This window comes from Benincasa hispida, chromosome 2 (assembly GCF_009727055.1).
Source record: "Benincasa hispida cultivar B227 chromosome 2, ASM972705v1, whole genome shotgun sequence".
NCBI lineage: Eukaryota > Viridiplantae > Streptophyta > Magnoliopsida > Cucurbitales > Cucurbitaceae > Benincasa > Benincasa hispida.
Genome location: NC_052350.1, coordinates 58259586 through 58279032, shown reverse-complemented (window position 1 = coordinate 58279032; position 19447 = coordinate 58259586). Strand labels below are relative to the sequence as shown.

The window sequence follows — 19447 nt, the reverse complement described above, 5'->3', positions numbered from 1 at the left end:
TAATCGAACCTCCTTAGTGGAGATGTTAGAGAACAGAAACGTGTTGCAGATCTCAATGAAACTCCGAAGATGGGGCGTGCGGATCTTCGCCATGCATTCCACCAAACTGTCCGGCCGTTTGAATCATTTGCAACATAGCCAGTTTCATTTCAAACCTCGATCCATCCAACACTGGCCTCATGATTCCTGGGGAGAAATCATATAGTCTGGGCAACGCATAATCCCGAATGGGTCTATTGCGATCATTCGTAAGGAGGATGGGGTTGGCCATTATATTATTTGCGTTTGTGGCCCTCTCTTCCAGTTGTTCCACCATTCTTGGAGTTCTGTCTTCTTGTTGTTGGCGATTGTTTTTCAATATTCTTCGGAACGTTCTTTCAATCTCCGAATCTAATTCGCCAGAGATTGAAAGCTGCAAAGAAAACTAAAAAAAAAATTACCGTTATTGCCATAGTCCCCGACAATGGAGCCAAAAACTTGATCCGTTATTTTATGCAATGAAGTAATGGTCTAGAATGCGATGGTGGGATATGCGTTGTACATGCAAGTTTTCTCAGCAAGACCCAAGTATAAATCCTACTGAGTTGCCTTGTAAGTCCAAGGTCGAAGATAGGGACTAAGAAAAACAGTATGTGATGGTAAATTTCGACTACTTTGCGGTAACAAATAAAATGTATTTATAAAAAGTTTACAAACTACGAAATTACAAGGAGATTTAGGATACAAATCCCAACACACTCTTTAATTGATCTTCAAGCTTCCTTCAAGATTACAAACACCAGTTTACTTTTTATTTACAACTCCTTCTCAAACTCTATTTCTCTGTATTTCGATATACAAGCTTTATGCAAAACATTTATTTTCTTGCTTTTGCTTTTTATTACAGATAACTAGAAAAAGTGCTAAGTAATTCATTGTAACCATTTAACGACCACTAACTATTTTCTATTTTATTTGCTTTGACAGAAGCTAGAGATTTTTGTTCAACTTCATAACATCTTGCATGAAATTATTATTATTATTTAATCATTTTAGTACAAATTATTTTTTAGAGCTAAATTTAATATTTATGTACGAAGACTATGATTGAATAAATTTCAAAGTATGAGGACTAAAATGATATTTTAACAATTTTTAATAACGATTATAAAAATGAGAGATCAAACCTAAAAAAATCGACATTATCAGGAAGCGACTCATTGACGCTATAAGCATATTCCCATACACAAATACAAACACATAGATGGAAATGAGTCAAACCTCATTATCTTGAAAAATATGCTAGGCTTGGATGTACGAAATATCGAAGCACATCATATCATCAAGAAATTATATGGAAAAATGTTTTCATTTCTCGTGTTTGTGCGTGCATGCCTATTCCATTTTATTCCTTATTAGCTGAGCATGATTTTAAATGAAGTCTCTCTCCAAAAAAAGAACTTCTAAGATACATTATCTTAATGATCCCACATTGGTGATAAAAGATCTAATTACAGTGTCTTGAAGTGCTTAAGCTTACTCCCTTTTCAAAGTATTTTTTTAGGATTGTAAAGTGTATTGATGCAATGACAAACTATAAGTGTCATGAATATTTTTTATTACGACATTTTTAAGGAGTAATCCTCTTCCAAAATATATTTTGCCTCATTTCTTCTAAAGTTAATTAGGTCACATAAAACTATAAAACTCATAAGAAAAATTCTTACCTTGTTTCGAAACCTTTCGTGGTGACAAACTAATTAGTTCAAATAAAATTATGCTTTACTGTTGGGAACTTTAAATAAAAATGACAACATGCTCAGATATACACAAGAGAATCCAATAGAGATTTTTTTTTAAAAAAAAAAACTCAACCTAGAGCTATGCTATTCAATTTCCACAACGAACCTTAACATAGAACCAATCGTGGCTAATCATAATCTGCAATTCCACACCAATTAAAGCACATAATTATTAATTGTAAAAATATTCTGGTTACCCCAAAATTTTGAAACTATTTTTTTTTTCTCGAAACACATAATATTTTAAATAATCATAGGAGGGATGTACGTATGAGTAAAAAATCGCAGTACAATTCCAACTCAAACAAAAAAGATGTGCATGATTCTCAATGCATTAAAATAAAACACAGTTAGTGTGAGGCTAACTTAAGCATGCGTCTTAAAATCAAACGCCTTGTAAAAAATAATATCTTTTTTATTTTCGTGTAAATGCACATTATCGATAAGTAATAAGTAAGAGTAATCAGTATCATATCAAAGGAACATATATAATAAATTTTCAATAAATTAACAAGATTTTCCTCACAAAAGCAATCGATTTTAACCATAAAATAAGTTGAGAGATGATGATGATTGCGAAAGAAAGGCGAATGACAATAAAAATAGTAATTCAAACATGCATAATCAAATTTCCACAATAAACTAGGAAACATTACGAAAATCCACCCTTTTAACTAACTCCACTAGCTATGCATATTTAGAAAATTTCAGCAGCATAATAACCTAACCATAATAATTAACTTCCAATTTACATTGCACCTAATAAGTGAGATATGAAATTTTTACATAGAGACTTCCAACAAACAATCCAATCTGTCTCAAACCATAAATCAAGCTCATATTCAACTCATAAGATGTCCAGCAAACTTTGGCAAAGCATAACCAAAATCAATAAACTCTCAAAAGCTATAGAAAACAAGGTAAAGTCAGTTGCAATCGCCCAACTCTAGAGTCAAACAATAATTCAAAGTTCCAACTAGAACAACCTTTAACAAGAAATTAAATGGTTAAGTTCTCAAACTAAATAAACTCAAAGAAAATGACTAATGGCTTATCTTTATCATGTCTATCACGAAGGTTGTACTCCTCACCTTCACCTACAAAATTAGACGGCAAAGGGGGCAAGTAGAAAACATGTATGGTAAGTAACTCACACGTCAGGAACCGTCATACAATATACAAGGCACAGATCATGCTAAACGCAACAATAAAACATTGTCATTTTACATATATATTAACTACAATTAAAATAGGCTAGAACACATGAATTGACACACCATAGTATGCAACATCACACAACACATGGTTTACACGTCATGCCCTACTATCCGTACATGATTTACTCGTCATGCTTCACCACCTATACATGTTTTATGCATCATGCTCTACAACACATACATGATTTACATGTCATCCTTCTACAACCCAAACATGATTTAACCATCATACTCAACAATGTATTACATGATTTACAAGTCATGCTTCACAACCGATACATGATACTTATCACACAAACAAGTCACAATAATTCACAAATGATACAAAGAGAATAATCATCACATCAAATATCCAGCGTGCTTTTAGGATGCCCAACCATATAAATAGAATGTCATACAAAATCTTAAGAAGCATCCAAGCATACTTGGCCATTATAAAACAGCCATTTAAGAATCATTTCACATGAGCCATACAGTTACTTATACATAGTAGATATTTAAGAAGCACAGACACCGATACGCGGCATGGTGACACGGCGATACCGACACGGCGACACGCCAATTTTCAAAAAAGTAGGACACGACACGTCGGGGACACGTTATTTTTTTATTAAAAAAATTAAATATATGTCGTGAAATAAACATATTGGGAAATATTCCATTTAAAAACACCATTAATAACCATACAAGATACAATCACAACCATAGATAAGATGACTAACGTCCAATGTGGAGGTGTGGCCGGCGTGGAGTTTTGGGCGTGGAGGTGTGGCCGGCCGTCGATCGAGTGGGCGTGGAGGTGTGGCGTTTTGGGCGTGGGGATTCTAGGAGTTTTGATATTTTGAAGAAAAGAAAAGTGGAAAGGAATAATATATTTTGAGAAATTAAAATAAAAAACACAAAAATCTAAAAATTTTGGGCTTGGGCTGATGCTTTTGGGCTGCTAACTTTAGTTTTATAAGTTTTCATTATTTTTTCTTTTTAATTTTGCAGTGTCGTGTTCCAGAAGTGTCCCAATCGTGTCCCACCCGTGTCCTATCCGTGTCCTCGCCGTGTCGGAAATTTCAAAAAATAATAAAATATTCGACACGCTAGCTGGCGTATCGGTGTCGGACACCTGTCCGACATTGACACTTGGCCATCTTAAGAGTGTCGGTACTTTATAGGTAGATATAAACTACATAACAAAACAATAGACAAACAACCAAACCCACTACGCACAAAATATACTTACCTATTGTTTTTAGTGCTTCCTTGCTATTAGAAAGACTCCTGAAATTATTAAAACAAGATTTCAACGTTAGATCCCAATTAAAAAATTTAACTTGTGTCCCGAAGAATATTCAAAATGAATAAACAACCAAAACAACATTTAAGCATTAACTAAAAAATTCTGAACTAGTTTCAAATTACAAATAAAAAGTCTCCGAGAATTATAAAAAATTTACAGCACTTTAAATGAGTTCGAAGAGGTCTAAAGTAAGGTGTTACCTATTTGAACACACCAAACATATTTATTAATTCTTTAACCAATAAGTTATTTCTAAAGAAACGTTTGTATCATCTACATATGCAGGAAGATATGTCTACGAGAACATCCTGATCAATTAAATAAAATCTTATTAGATCCGCGTAATGTAGAGGTTAAGGTTGATGATGAGGATGTTGCCCTAATTTTGTTGACGTCTTTGACCCCATCGTATGAGACTTCCATTGACTCATATATTGGAGGGAAAGAAGCTCTGACCTTAAAAGATACAAAGTCTACGTTGCTTATGAGGGACGATCAGAATGCAAGAAGTTTAGGTACAGAAAGTCAGGCTTCTGGGTTAGCTACTACAAAGAGCAAGGGACATAGGAATTCTAGTAAGCAAAAGTCGAACCAGAATAATATATGTTCGAAGTCAAAGAGTTCTAAGTCAGATGATGTTTGTCGTAAAGAAAATGGGTATTGAAAAATCGAATGTCTTAAGATAAAAAGGTATTAGGAAAAGAAGGAAGAGAGTGACAAAAAGAAGCATTTGACTCTGTTGCATAAGTTGAGATTGATCCTAAAGAAGTCGAAGTCAATTCTGAAGAAGATCTAGCTTTAGTTGAGAATGAACATTCACATTCTGATGATAAATGGGTTCTTGATTCTAGGGCATCTTATCATATGTGCCCAAATAGAGAGTTGTTCTCAACATATCAATAAATAAACGGAGGAAATGTTAGCATGGCTAATGATGTTGTGTGCAAGATAGTTGAAATCGGCTCAGTTAAGAAATGAACACATAATTGTGTCTTCTACACTTTGAACAAGGTTAGACATGTTCCATTAATAACGAAGAGTTTGATATTTTTAGTGCACTCAATAGTAAGGGTTACAGTTTTAAAGGTAAAGGTGGAGCAATGTATGTCTACAAGGGTTTTGTGATAGTTCGGAAAGGCATAAAACATGGAACATTGTATTTCCTATCAAGTTCTACAATAACAAGTTATGTTGTTGTTTCATCGTTTGTCATTCACAAAGATGATATGAAAAAGTTATGGCATATGAGACTTGGTCATATGAATGAAAAAGGAATGCAAATTCTGTCAAAAAAGGATCTTCTATGTGGACACAAGGTGCAGGATTTTGAATTCTATGAACATTGTGTATTTGGGAAGCTTCATCGCAACAAGTTTCCAAGAGGTGTTCATTAAACAAAAAGGACACTTGATTATGTTCATTCAGTTGTTGGGGACCTTCCAGACTTGAATCTATTGGAGGTAGCATGTATTTTATGTTTATAATTGATGATTACTCAAGAATGACTTAGGTTTTTATGATGAAACATAAAAGTGAAGCCTTCAAAAATTTCAAGCAGTGGTAGATATTAATTTAAAAATCAAACTGCAAAGAAGATCAAAAGGTTGCGAACTGATAATGGTTTGAAATTCTGTGGATCTGAGTTCAATGAGTTTTGTAAAGCTGGGGGGATTGTTCACCATCACACTATCACAAATACTCCACAGTAAAATGGGGTTGTAGAATGTATGAACCAGATGTTGTTGGAGAGTGCAAGATGCATGCTCTCTAATGCAGGGTTGGCTAGAAGGTTTTGGGCAGAAGCAGTAAATACAGCATATTATCTTATCAACCGTGGACCTCACATAGATATTAATTGTAAAACACCTTACGAGGTGTGGTCGCCTGCAAATTATTCTTTATTAAGAGTATTTGGTTGTACTATCTACTATCATATTAATGAGGGCAAATTAGAATCGAGAGCTAAAAATGGTATATTTGGGGTTTTGGGGATGGAGTTAAGGGATATAAAGTATGGTCACCTTCTGAGAATAGAGTTATACTAAGTTGGAATGTGATATTTGATGAAAATTCTATGCTTAACTCAACTATGAAGCCTTTTGTGATGTATACTGATGTGGGAGAAAGTAATAATGTTGATAAACAGGTGGAGATGCAATTCACTTCAGCTGTGAATGAATTAAAACACAAGGTAGTGAAGATCAGCATGTTACTACAGAAACTAATATGCAACTAGAAACTGATGCGCCTGAAACATAAGAAATTGTCTTGCCTGAGAATTATAGCTCACAAATAGATCAACCGAGTATACGTGACAGAGCTAGAAGAGTTGGTGTTAGACCTCCTGTAAGGTATGATTTTAAAGACATGGTTACTTTTGCACTGCAGGTTGCTGAAGAGGTGGATCCTCATTAGCCATCTAAGTATATAGAAGCTGTCTCATATAGTGAGTCTACTCAATGGCTTGCTACTGTGGGGGATGAGATGGAATCTCTTAACAAAAGTCAAACTTGGGAATTAGTTAAACGACCTAAGGAGAGAAAATTTGTCATTTGTAAATGGGTCTTCAAGAAAAAGGAGGCAATATCATCTTCATAGGTCATTAAATATAAAGTTCGAGTTGTTGCTAGAAGGTTCACACAGAGTGAAGGAGTTGATTATAATGAGATCTTCTCACCAGTAGTCAGACATACTTCTATCAGGGTGTTATCAGCTATAGTAGCTCACCAGAATTTGGAACTTGAGTAATTAAATGTGAAGACAACTTTCTTACATGGAGAGTTGGAGGAAGAGATTTATATGACCCAGCCAGATGGGTTCCAGTGTCCAGGTAAAGAAGATTATGTTTGTAAGTTGTTGAAATCTTTATATGGGCTAAAACAGTCTCCAAGGTAATAGTACAGACGATTTGACAGCTATATGGTTGGACTTGGCCATAACAGGAATCCGTATGATTGTTGTGTATATCACAACAAAGCTAATGATGGTTTCATGATTTATTTATTTTTATATGTAGTTGATATGCTCATAGCTGCAAAATCCAAGTCTGGCATTCTTAAATGGATGAACCTTCTCAGTGCTGAGTTTGATATGAAGTATTTGGGTGCTGCTTAGAAAATTTTGAGTATGGAGATTCATAGGGATAGAGATAAAAATAAGCTCTTCTTGTCACATAAATGGTATATTTAGAAAATATTATCCAGATTTGTTATGTCATCAGCTAAGCCTATAGATACTCCTAGTGCTGCAAATGCTCGTTTCTCATAATTACTTTCATAACAGTCTAAAGTTGAGAAGCAGTATATGTCTCAAGTTTTTTATGCTAGTGTAGTGGGAAGTTTAATGTATTCTATGGTCTATACTATGTCTGATATTTACCATGTTGTTAATGTTGTCAGTAGGTTCATCGATCAACCTAGAAGGAGCATTGGCAAGTTGTTAAGAGGATATTTCGTTATCTTAGAGGTACATCTGATGTTTGTCTTGTTTATCGGAATGACACAAAGTGTTTGGTGACCAGTTATTCAGATTCTGACTATAATGGAAATGTTGACAGTAGGAGATCTATAACTGACTATGTGTTCACTTTGGGTGGTTCTGTTGTTAGTTGAAAGGCAATCTTACAGCCTATATTTACTGAAGACTTTACATCCACGGGAAGGGAAGATGATTTATTGAAGACTTTACAGAGATAAGTTTTTTTTTTCTTTTTATAGATCTTGTACAAGACATAATGAATTAATTTTCTTTTGATTTGTATGTAAGCTACATATATGATTATAAATCTTTTATGAAGTCTATTTGAAAATAAAAACTAGCCGTTGAGCTATTTGAGATTAAATTCTTTCAAAGTAAATTCAATCTCTTAAAAGAATGGGGGAAATACTAATCGAAAATGTAATTGGTTTCCTTATTGAACTTGGAAAACAACTCAATTTAAACTCTAAAACCTTAGAAAGATCTTAATTAAAAATCTCCTTTTTCCAATTTTTAAAGAAATTTAATTTAGTTCACCTAAGATTTTAAATTAAAATTTTATTTGTTTATTTAAATTACAGTAAACAATAGAAAAGTCCAATTAATTTAAAGTTTAGATCGAAAGGCATATAAATATAAAAATAGCTTGAATCTTGTAATGTGGGGCATTACAACTAACCTCAAAACTTTGATTTTGCTCATAAACTTCAATGTTATGTCTAGAATTAGCTCGAATCTCATATTTTACACAAAACAATCATTGGCCTTTTTTTTTTTTTTTTGGTTATAAGATTAGTAGTTTAAGCTTTCATTTGAATATATATATATATATATATAATGTACAAACGTACAGAGAGATAGAGAGAGATAGAGAGAGAGAGAGTCACCTCAGAGCTTTAGTTTTGCTCATCAACTTCAAAATTCTTGCTAGAATGAACTTGTGCTTCATTTTCCATCAATTGATCATTGGCCTATTTTTTGGCAAAAAAATATCAGTACCGATTCTTTCAAAAAAAAAAGAAGTTTGAGTGAGTGGGAGCAATAAACTCAAGGCTTTGATTTTGCTCATAAACTTCAAAATTCTATTTAAAATTAGCTTGCACCTCTTTTTCTACCCGACTTGTTTTGTTGGAAAGAAACTCTGGTCGTTGGAGGTAAATTGGAAAGATATTGTTAAGAAAGAGGCTCATTGTATTAGTGATCAATTCTCTTCTTCTTTTCGTTTTTTTTTTTTTTCTCTAATCTTTGTTGGTTTGAAGATATCACTGTCTAGATTTTTGCCAATACATTATGATTTAATGGTTACAAATTATAACTCTCAAGAATATTCTTTATCATTACACTTTTACTCCCATATTTTAGAATAATCTACAATATATTTCAAACATCTCCTAAAAGTAATTTCTTTAGATATTGGGCTTTGTTAAAATATATACCAACACTAATTAGTCTAAAAGGCTCTTGAAGTATCTACCATTGAACATAAAAATGTAAATTAGATTTTTTCTAGAAGTATGTTGTAATATATAAAATAAATATCTAAAAAAAGAAAAGATCTAGAAATATCACAGATTTTTTTAGATTCAAGGAATTCGAGAATTTCTTTAGGTAAGGATAATCTAAATACCTAGAATGCTTGTAGGATCCAAGAATAGCCTAGAATAATCCTTTTACTTGGGCTCCAAGGATCTAAAAGATTAAAATACTTTAGAACCGATAATGGGCTTGAGTTTTGCAATGAATACTTGGCAAATTTTCTAGTGACAATTGTATAACTAAGCATAGATTAGTGAGGTACACACCTCAACAAAATGGGGTTACTGGGAGGTTAAATAGTAATAGAAAGGGTTAGGTGTTTACTTTCTGATGCTATCTTATGATAAAATTATTGGGTAGAAGTTGCAGCCTATACTATGTATACTTTGAATAGGTACCCTCACACATCTTTATAGTTGCTTACCCTGACATCACCTTTAGGGAAGAAGAAATGTTTATACAAAAGGAGAAAAAGTTTGAAGATGAAGGTGAGTCATCCAATGTAGGAATTGAGGTGGAGTTACCCACTGAGCAACCAATAGAGTCTAGCCAATCTAGTGACACAGGAGAAACTGAGGAAGATGTAGGGGAACATGAGGAGACAGCAAGTGAGCAACTTGATTTAAGTTAGTATGTCTTAGCTAGGGATAAACAAAGAAGAACCATTACACCTCTAGGTATACTGAAATGAACTATATGAATCTGGTTTTAAATGCTGTTGTAGCTCTTACTAACCAAGAACCAACAACCTTTGAGAAAGCAATAAGTTATGCTAATGCAAGGGATTGGATAGAAGCTATGAATGAGGAGATGCATTCACTAAAGGTGAATGACACTTGGTCTTTAGTTCCTCTACCAAAGGGTTACAAACCTATTGCCTCTAAATGGGTTTTCAAACTTAAGGAAGGAGTATCCTATGATCAAAAGGCTAGGTATAAAGCTAGATTGGTTGCAAAGGGTTCACTCAAAGGGAAGGAATAGACTATTATGAGATTTTCTCTCTAGTTGTCAAATTGACTTCCATAAGACTTCTTCTATCCTTAATTGCTCAAAATAATTTAGAATTGTATCAACTAGATGTCAAAACTGATTTTCTTCATGGACATCTAGAGGAGACAATCTATATGAAGCAACCTAAAGGATTTGAAGTTAAAGGAAAAGAAAATCTCTATTGCTTATTCAACAAGTCTATCTATGAGTTAAAACAATCACCTAGGTTCTGGTACAAGAGATTCAATGACTATATTTCTAATATTGGATTCAAAAGAAGTTCATTTGACATATGTGTTTATGTAAATACAGGTTCTTACAAGGACAAGGTTTACATACTCATATATGTAGATGATATGTTGCTGGCAGGTACGTCCAAAGGAGATCTAACCTATGTTAAAAACCTCTTAAAAAGGGAGTTTGATATGAAGGACTTGGGAGACGCAAGCAAAGTCCTAGGAATAGAGATCCAAAGGAACAAAGAGGAGTCTATTCTAAGCATCAATCAGTCCAATTACTATGAGAAGATCCTTAAAAGATTCAACATGAATGATGTTAAACTTGTGAGCTTATCTATTGCTTAACACTTTAAGCTTTCTGCAGCTAATTCTCCTAAAGATTATGACCAAGAACATCAGGAACAAATGGCTGTCATACCCTATAGTCAAGCTTCGATTTGATCATTTTCACCTTCGAGTCGCACCGAGTATTGTTCAAGAATAATCGAGTAAGATCGAGTATTAGTTCAGTTGCCATCGAGTTCCATCGAGGATTTAACAGAGACTTGTCAGACGAAGAAGGGAATTCTCATTGAGCATTGAGTAGGAAGATGTTGAGCATCAAGTATCAATCATTGAGGATTTGGCATAATATTTCTTAGTCTTTTCCTTCATCTTTTAGGTGTTGATCTTGAGTATTTGGGTCTAGTGAAGAGTGGTTAACCCAACATTATCCTTGATAGATTAGGTAGAGACCCTTCTTGTCATTATTTCTTACATCTCTCAAACTGTCCCTTTTGTACTTGAGAAAGATCACCATCATTCTTCAATCCAATTTATCCATTCTCTACGATCTTACATGGTCTTGTGAGAACAAAGGAAAGTCTTCATCTTGATACTCCAATTGTTGTAGTTGCTTTTGTCAAGCAACTACAACAATACTAGCTAAATTAAATTTTTTGGCCTATTTTTCTCATATAATGCTAGCTAAATTAAGCTTTTGTTTGAATAGAGTGAGAGAAAGTGAGAGAGTAGTTAAACCTAAAAGATTTTATCATAATTAATTAGGTGGAACATCAACAACACATTCCTCGACATTCTTACCCATCATATTCCATTTATTTTTCCACAGACACTTGATTGAATTAGTAAATTCCTAATCTGATATGTCTGGCTTGTTATTCAGGAGGGTCCTTTTGAATTTTCATTAATTTGTTTTGTTTGGTTTTAAGTTGTTTGTTAGGGTTGGTTAGTTATTAGTTGGGTTCTTAGCTTGTTTACCATTGGTTGTTTTGTCTCAACGATGTTCTATAAATATTGGGATGCAACTCTTAATAAGAGATTAGCATTTTATTCAAATTCTGTCCTAATTGGTCTACACCCTAACCATTTAAAATAAAAGAATTACTTTAGTGCATTCTAGATTACACACATTATTTTGCAGTCCACTATGTTGTCGAACCACGATTTCTCATGTGATACACTTCTCTTTCGTTTTCTTATTCTTCTTTTTCAATTTTCATTTTTTTTAATTTTTTGAATTTTTTTTTCATATGTGCTTCAAGTAGTCTACACATTAAAAGATAGGTACACCCCTAGATATATCCAAGTATTACATCTAAAATTATGAATATAAAAAGATTTCATATACATACATATATATATATTGTAAAGTACCTCTTTCAGAAAGGTAGGACCCAGTTGACAATAAAGGTCGAAGAAATCACCCACAATCTTCATACAATTTTCGCTTATCCCTTGAAATAAAGATAAGTTTTTGTGTACTGCACCATCTGTCCTAGTTCCTTCCAGTTGTCGCACTTCATCTTTGCTATAAAAAGAGAAATGAGAAATAATCATAATTTTAATGGGTTTGGAAACAGCCTCTTCGATCATACCAAACTCGACTAAAAAATTTTCCTTTCTAATTTTGACTCACAAACAAAACATTTTGATGTCTTCCAGCATGAATTGCTTATTACAATCAAATTATGTCCATGTCAAATCCACTTTGTAGGCAAAGTTGGAGACCATTACTGTCCAAGATCAAAGCTAATGGTTTATTTTTTTCTCGAAGTCAAGGGGCTTTTGTTAAGATCACTTGATATCCAGGGTGCTCAATGATTTCCAAATCTGAACTCTCCATCGAGGATGAAGAATTCCATCGGAGCAAACCACAGTGGACCTGTGGAGATGATAGTATTGAAGTTTGTGCCATCACAAATTGCAACTTTCAATGGGTCACTTTTTTTCAGATTTTATCTTATCATTGGCAAACATGAGGGGGGAAATTGGATTTCAAAAACATAATTTGAACTTCGAAGTTCCATATCTATATCAAGTGGTTACTTTTTTCCACTGTCATGTTGTTTGTCGATTATAATGGAATTAACAGATAAAAGAAAACATAAAATGTAAAATGTATGTTAGCTACGTCCATGAGTAGGAGAATCATTTTCTTCGAAAGAATAATTCAAATTAAAGATCATATGTGCTTCTAGAGTTAGAAAGTTTATATAGTATACTTCTATAAACCATAGGGTCAAAATCATAAATAATATAAATGTCTTTGACAAAAACACAAGAATAATTAAATGAAGTTGTTTGTTAATATAGTAAAATTTAGATCCAGCTCTCAAAGTCTATTGGTGATAGAAGTTTAACAACTATAGAGTCTATCACTGATAGAATTCGTTGTTGGTAACAATAGATTTTTATCATTGATAGATTCATATCGATGATAGACTTCTATCATCAATAGCAAAATATATTTGTGATAGACTTTTATCATCGAGGATAAAGTTAGGAACTTTGCCTCGTCCCAAACAGACCCAAGACAAGATAACAAATAATCATAGGAGAGGCACTACTACAGAGTGGGTGAAGCATTGAACCATTTGGCCCGAAAGGCTCATTTAAGCTTCAAAGGCCAAGGTCAATGCAAACAAGTTTGCCCTTTTTGTGTGGCCTACCCTTTGGAAAAACACAATTCGAGCCTAATGGACCATTTGGCCCAAATGGCCCACCTCGGCCAACATACCCCATTTGGCTCTCTCTTGGAAGGCTCAATCAAACGTTCTGAAGCCCTATTGATAAAAAGATTTGAGAAAATCCTTGGTTTAGCCCCACTATATCTAGAACATGATAACTTCATATTAACTTAAGTTCATCCCTACCTAAATAAGCTTGCTTTAACCATTTTCTTGAAACTGACTTAAGCATCAAAAATTTTCTAGTAAGCACCACACCGATGTTTTATTATTATTTTTATGGAGGGGAACTCTTTCTCCCAAATTGCATATCCACATGTCAGTTTGATAACTTCATAAATGAGCTATCTTAGTGCCTCTAATCTTACGGGAGATTGTTAAGTAAGTTAATGAACTCTTGGCCAAATCAATGATGGCTAGTCATTATAGGAACAAGAGTTGTTCTGGTATTAATGACTTGTTAAGAATTTCTCAATTCAGAGGAGGGATAATTGACCCCCTTCGGCGGCTTTTATCCTAAGCCTTTGAAGCGACATTGCGAAACTAGATGTCACACGGGGTTCATATTAGTTTTGCTAAAACTTTATTGGATGTTGTTTTGTTTTACAACGGGTATTTGCTTAAAACCTAACGTAGGTCAATATATTTTTCTTTTCAGCAACTCGTTAGCATTTTCGTTTAGTGCTTTTCATATGACTGACTACATACAGTAAAAAGAATCGTGTGAACGTGGCAAACGACCTCGTATTCGTCATGGTTGAGGAATGTCCTCAAGTCCCGACCCTTGATGAACCGCGAAGTATTCGCAATGCATATGAGTTATGGATAATGGCTAATTTGTTAGCCCGACTTCACACTAACATAACTGATGTTTTGGCCAAAAGAGTTGAGAACATGGTCATTGCACGCGAGATCATGGACTCACTACAAGATTTGTTTGAATGTCAGTTCTTACTTTTCGAGCATAAAGGGATGGATGAAAAAACCAGTAGTATCAATTGTTCTGACACTGATCTCACTACTCTCCAAAAAAGGAGACAAGATAGTAAATCTAATTTATTGGTCTTGGAGATGTGTTTGGTAAAGAATGATGATTCTGCCTTGATCCTTGATTCGGGTTCTACCAATCATGTCAGTTCCTTTTACCAAGGATTTAGTTCCTGACAAACGTTGCCACAGGGAGAGATGACTCTACGAGTCGATACTGGTGAGGTTGTTTCAGTTGTTGCTATAGGCAAACTGAAGTTATTTGTTTACAAGAAACGTTATCTATTACTGGCTATACCGTCTCTTTTTCTGAGAATAAAGTATTTATTTTCAATAATGGAACGGAGATTGGTTATGGTTCAATGAAACTAACTTATATGTACTAAGGTCGTTAGTCATAAAAGCTTTGTTTAACATTGAAATGTTCAGTACGATCATAACAGCTAAAAGACCAAAGGTTTCTCCTAAGGAAAACACCCATCTTTGGCATCTTAGGTTAGGTCACATCAACCTCAATAAGATTAAGAAGTTGGTGAAAAGTGGACTTCTAACAAGTTTAGAAAGAAAACTCTTTGCCAGTATGTGAATCATGCCTCGAAGGCAAGATGACCAAACAACCTTTTATTGAAAAATGTTACATGGCCAAGGAAGCCTTAGAGCTTGTACATCCAGACCTCTGTGGTCCGATGAATTTTAGAGCTCGGGGTGGGTATGAATGTTTCATCTCTTTCATAGATCATTATTCTAGGTACGAGTATCTTTACCTAATGTAACGTGAGTCTGAAGCCCTTGACAAGTTCAAGGAGTATAAGGCTGTAGTTGAAAACTTTTTAGGTAAGAAGATAAAAATACTATAATCTGATCATAGTCGAGAGTATATGGACCTCATATTCAAGAATTGTATGATAAAACATGGGATTGCGTCCCAACTCTTAGTCTCTGGTACACCTCGGCAAAATGGTGTATCAGAAAGGAGAAACATAACCTTGTTGGACATTATTTGGTCTATGATGAGTTATGCTCATCTTCCAGACTCGTTTTAAGGTTTTGTAGTGGAGACTTCATGTTATATCCTGAATTGAAGGAACTCTTAATGAAGAGCATCCATGACCACGTTTGGATCTTTTCGATTTCATCATGACCAAAATACAACACATACATTCTAACATACAGTTATGCAAATATACACTAATTAAAGGCATTCTTTGAACACTAAAATATAAGAGAAAGTGCTCTCATACTAGTTGAAGACCCTCTTCAAGCTTTGGAACCCTTATGCAGCGAAAGACCTCTACGCGAACTCTATCGCCCAGCAAACAAGTCGATTGTAGTAGCACGAACAATCACGAACAATGGAATTCAGCGGGGACGACACCACCAAAATGGAGCCCTTGGTATTCTCGGAGTAAGAATCCAAAGAGTGGTCTTTGGTGAATTTATAGAGGTTGGAGAAAGAATTAATCATGTAGACAATAAGCAAGTGGGGGAAAAAAGGAGCTATCGTATAGCTAAGTGCTTATCGTTTAGAGGAAGCTAGATGATCATGTAGGTTTTACTAAGCGATCGTTTAATAAATGGTAGACGATAGTTTAGAGAACGCGACACACTATGCAATCGTTTAGGAACTAGCGTTCGATCATTTAGGTGCGAGGTGTGCGATTGTTTAGGTGATGAGCGACTATCGTATAGGCTCTCAAGCTATGCGATCATTACGTTTTCACACCGATGCCAATTTTTTCGCACTTTTACAAAATGAAACAAATTTTCATTTTATTCATTGGTTACCATAACTAAATGCGGCTGCTCCCACCAACCATGTGAAGTTTTAGGTCAATTATCATATAATTAACTAATTAATAATTAATGAATATAATCATATTATATTCTTACCCTAAAGTTTGATATCACATATCTACTATAGTGATTTCTCCTCCACGTGATATAAATTATATTTATATCTAATTTTCTCCAAAATAATGTATCTCATATATTTAGTTAATTATATCATATATAATCAAAAATTTCAATTATATCATATATAATCCAACTCCCTCTTGTCAATTTGAACATTTCAAACTGACCCAAACATTGATTCTCGAATTTATCCAAGCTACCCAGGGGAGCTAATGAACCTGTGGCTCGAAGCTCCAACGATCCGTGAATAGCTGACTAAACTCTTTAGCCACGAGATCCACACATCCGTTAACTATTAGGCATTCCACTAAAGAACAACAGCTAAACTCTCCTTACCATAAATATATTTTTGTGTCCATCGAATATAACCAATCATGAGTACGGTGAACCTTCACAGATGCTCATAAGCACAACTGGGCCAATTTACGTTTTGCCCCTATAGTTACATCTTACTCTTTAAGTACTACTAATTCCTCTAATGAACAATACAACATAGTCCAACTATATGTGAAAGCCTCTTGGGCCAAGAAGGTGTGTGGCATCGTTCAAGCCCTAGAATCAGCCCTTAAGGGAGCTATCTATCTACTTACCCCTACTTTGGGGAAGGAGTGAATTCCATCTTGTGTAGCTGAGTTCTCAACGCTCAGATCAAATGAATCCCCAAAATGGTAGGTTTGAATCGGCGACCTGGCCACTCACACCCATACAAATCAAATGACCGCCCTCAATGGCAGGCGTTCCTAACTCACCCAGGATTAAGATCATGTTACCTATGGTCATCCTAGTGAAGTGAAGTTATTGTCATGAATGGTGTTATATAACGAGATTTTAACACTTCGTGTTCAGGTCTTATACAAACTCTTTGTATAGAACACCCTCGCTCGCATGTCCCCTACACGAATGATCAGGATCAAACCATCTGTGACAAGTCACAACACTTGTGACCATTCCACAAAGCATGCCGCATCTGTAGCGTTACTAGGATAAGGTTTCCCTCCTTTATTCATATACTACAGACCATTTTGGTTATCACTCAAGACATGATCCACTTGTATGTTACCACATACATGCTTAAGTTACATACAGATAACCAGGGATTTTATGTTTATTGGTTTGTATTAAAGAAAATAAAACATACAACTGAGCAAAAAAACAAGATGTGCAGTAAATATCATATGTTATACAACACAAGCATTCATACAAACTGTATACAAACTACAGGACACGAGACTTTAGGGTATCAGCCCCAAAATGAACAACGTTCCTTCCAAAAGTGTTTCTAAAACACCTTTGGAGTTATGGAGAGGTTGTAAAGGTAGTTTATGCTACTTCAGAATTTAGGGCTGTCTGACACGTGCTAATGACTAACCCAAAGAAGTTGGAACCGCGTTCAATGGTTTGCCTCTTTGTAGGCTACCTCAAGGAAACAAGAGGTGGATACTTCCATGATCCGAGTGAGAACAAAGTGTTCATAAGCCACGAAGTAAGCTCTTTTGCGTGAGATCTCTAGTAAGACTGAGACTGTTGAGGGTTAAACAAAAGTTGTTGAACAAGCCGATAAATCAATAAGCATTGTTGAGGTCAAAACATTTAGTCAAGTAGCTCAAGAGTTGAGACTGCCTCGACATGGTAGGAGGGTTATGAACCCATCAGATCGCTACATGAGTTTGACTGAAGCCCAAAACATCATTTTGAATGATGGGGTCGAGGATCCATTGCCTTTTAAGAAAGCAATGGAGGATGTTGACAAAGATGAATGGGTTAAAGCCATGAACCAGGAAATGGAGTCTATGTACTTCAATAATGTTTGGGACCTTGTTGATCCACCTGATGGGGTAAGACCTATTGGCTGTAACTGGATCTACAAGCGAAAGAGAGGTGTAGATAGAAAGGTGCAAACCTTGAAGGCTAGACTCGTGGAAAAGGGTTATACCCAGGTTGAGGGAGTTGATTATGAGGAAACTTTTTCACCTATTGTCATGCTCAAGTCTATCTGGATTCTCCTGTCCACTGCCACATTTTTTATGATTATGAAATATGGAAAATAGATGTCAAGACTGCCTTTCTTGATGGTAATCTTGAAGACACCATCTATATGACTCAACCAGAGGGGTTAGTTTCAGATCAAGAGCAAAGAGTTTGCAAGCTTAATAGGTCCATTTATGGGCTGAAACAAGCATCTAGATCTTGGAACATCAGATTTGACACTGCGTTCAAGTCGTTTGGCTTTGATCAGAACGTCGATAAGTCTTGTGTATACAAGAAGATCATCAATTGCTTATTAAATGTTGATTAGGTACAGGATGCGGTATTCCAAGAGGGGTTTGTTACCCTTCAGGCATGGTATCATTTTTTCTAAGGATCAAAGTCTTAAGACACCTCAACAGGTTGAGGAGATGAGACAGATTCCCTATACTTTAGCTATAGGAAGCTTAATGTATGCAATGTTGTGTACCAAATCTGACATTTTCTATGTATTAGGGATTGTTAGTCGGTATCAGTCCAATGTAGGATTTGATCACTGGATGGCGGTTAAGACGATCCTCAAGTATCATCAGAGAATGAGGCACTATATACTCGTGTATGAAGATAAGGATCTGATCCTTACAGGATACACAAATTATGACTTTCAGGCCGATCGAGATTCTTGCAAATCAACATCGGGGTCAGTTTTCACTCTGAATGGAGGGGTTGTTGTCTAGCAAAACATTAAGCAAGGATCCATCACAGACTCCACTATGGAAGCCGAATACGTGCACCACTTGTGAAGCAACTAAGAAGGTTATTTGGCTAAAGGAAATTCCTTTCAGATTTGGAAAGTTGTTCCAATATGGATTTTCCAATCATTATGTTTATTGTGATAACAGCGGGGCTGTAGCAAATTCGAAGGAGCCTTGGAGTCATCGTCGGGTAAGCACATAAAGCAGAAATACCACTTGATCATCAACGTTGATGGGAAATTAGATGTCAATTACTCAACAACTAAAAATCCGTGATGCAATATGCAATGCAATGTCCATAATTATCATTGAATTAATCAATGCTG

The 19447-nt window shown here is 35.0% G+C and overlaps 1 protein-coding gene across 2 annotated transcripts in view; it reads right to left on the bottom strand.

Moving 5' to 3' along the window:
* Positions 1-1838: 1838 nt before the first annotated feature.
* The window catches only part of LOC120070682, a 32661-nt gene continuing 15052 nt past the window's right edge, over positions 1839-19447 (bottom strand). Inside the window, exons 4-8 of one of the 2 annotated variants that reach the window (XR_005480013.1) lie at positions 12188-12341; positions 8654-8737; positions 4233-4270; positions 2873-2878; positions 1839-1920 (exon numbers count right to left, since the gene is read on the bottom strand). Coding sequence is in view for 1 of the 2 variants with exons in the window: in XM_039022524.1 (XP_038878452.1) it covers positions 8663-8737; positions 12188-12341 (229 nt within the window). In the remaining variant the exon portion in view is untranslated. Of the gene's footprint in view, positions 1921-2511; positions 2879-4232; positions 4271-8653; positions 8738-12187; positions 12342-19447 lie in introns of those variants that run through there. The other variant, XM_039022524.1, reaches the window with a different exon arrangement.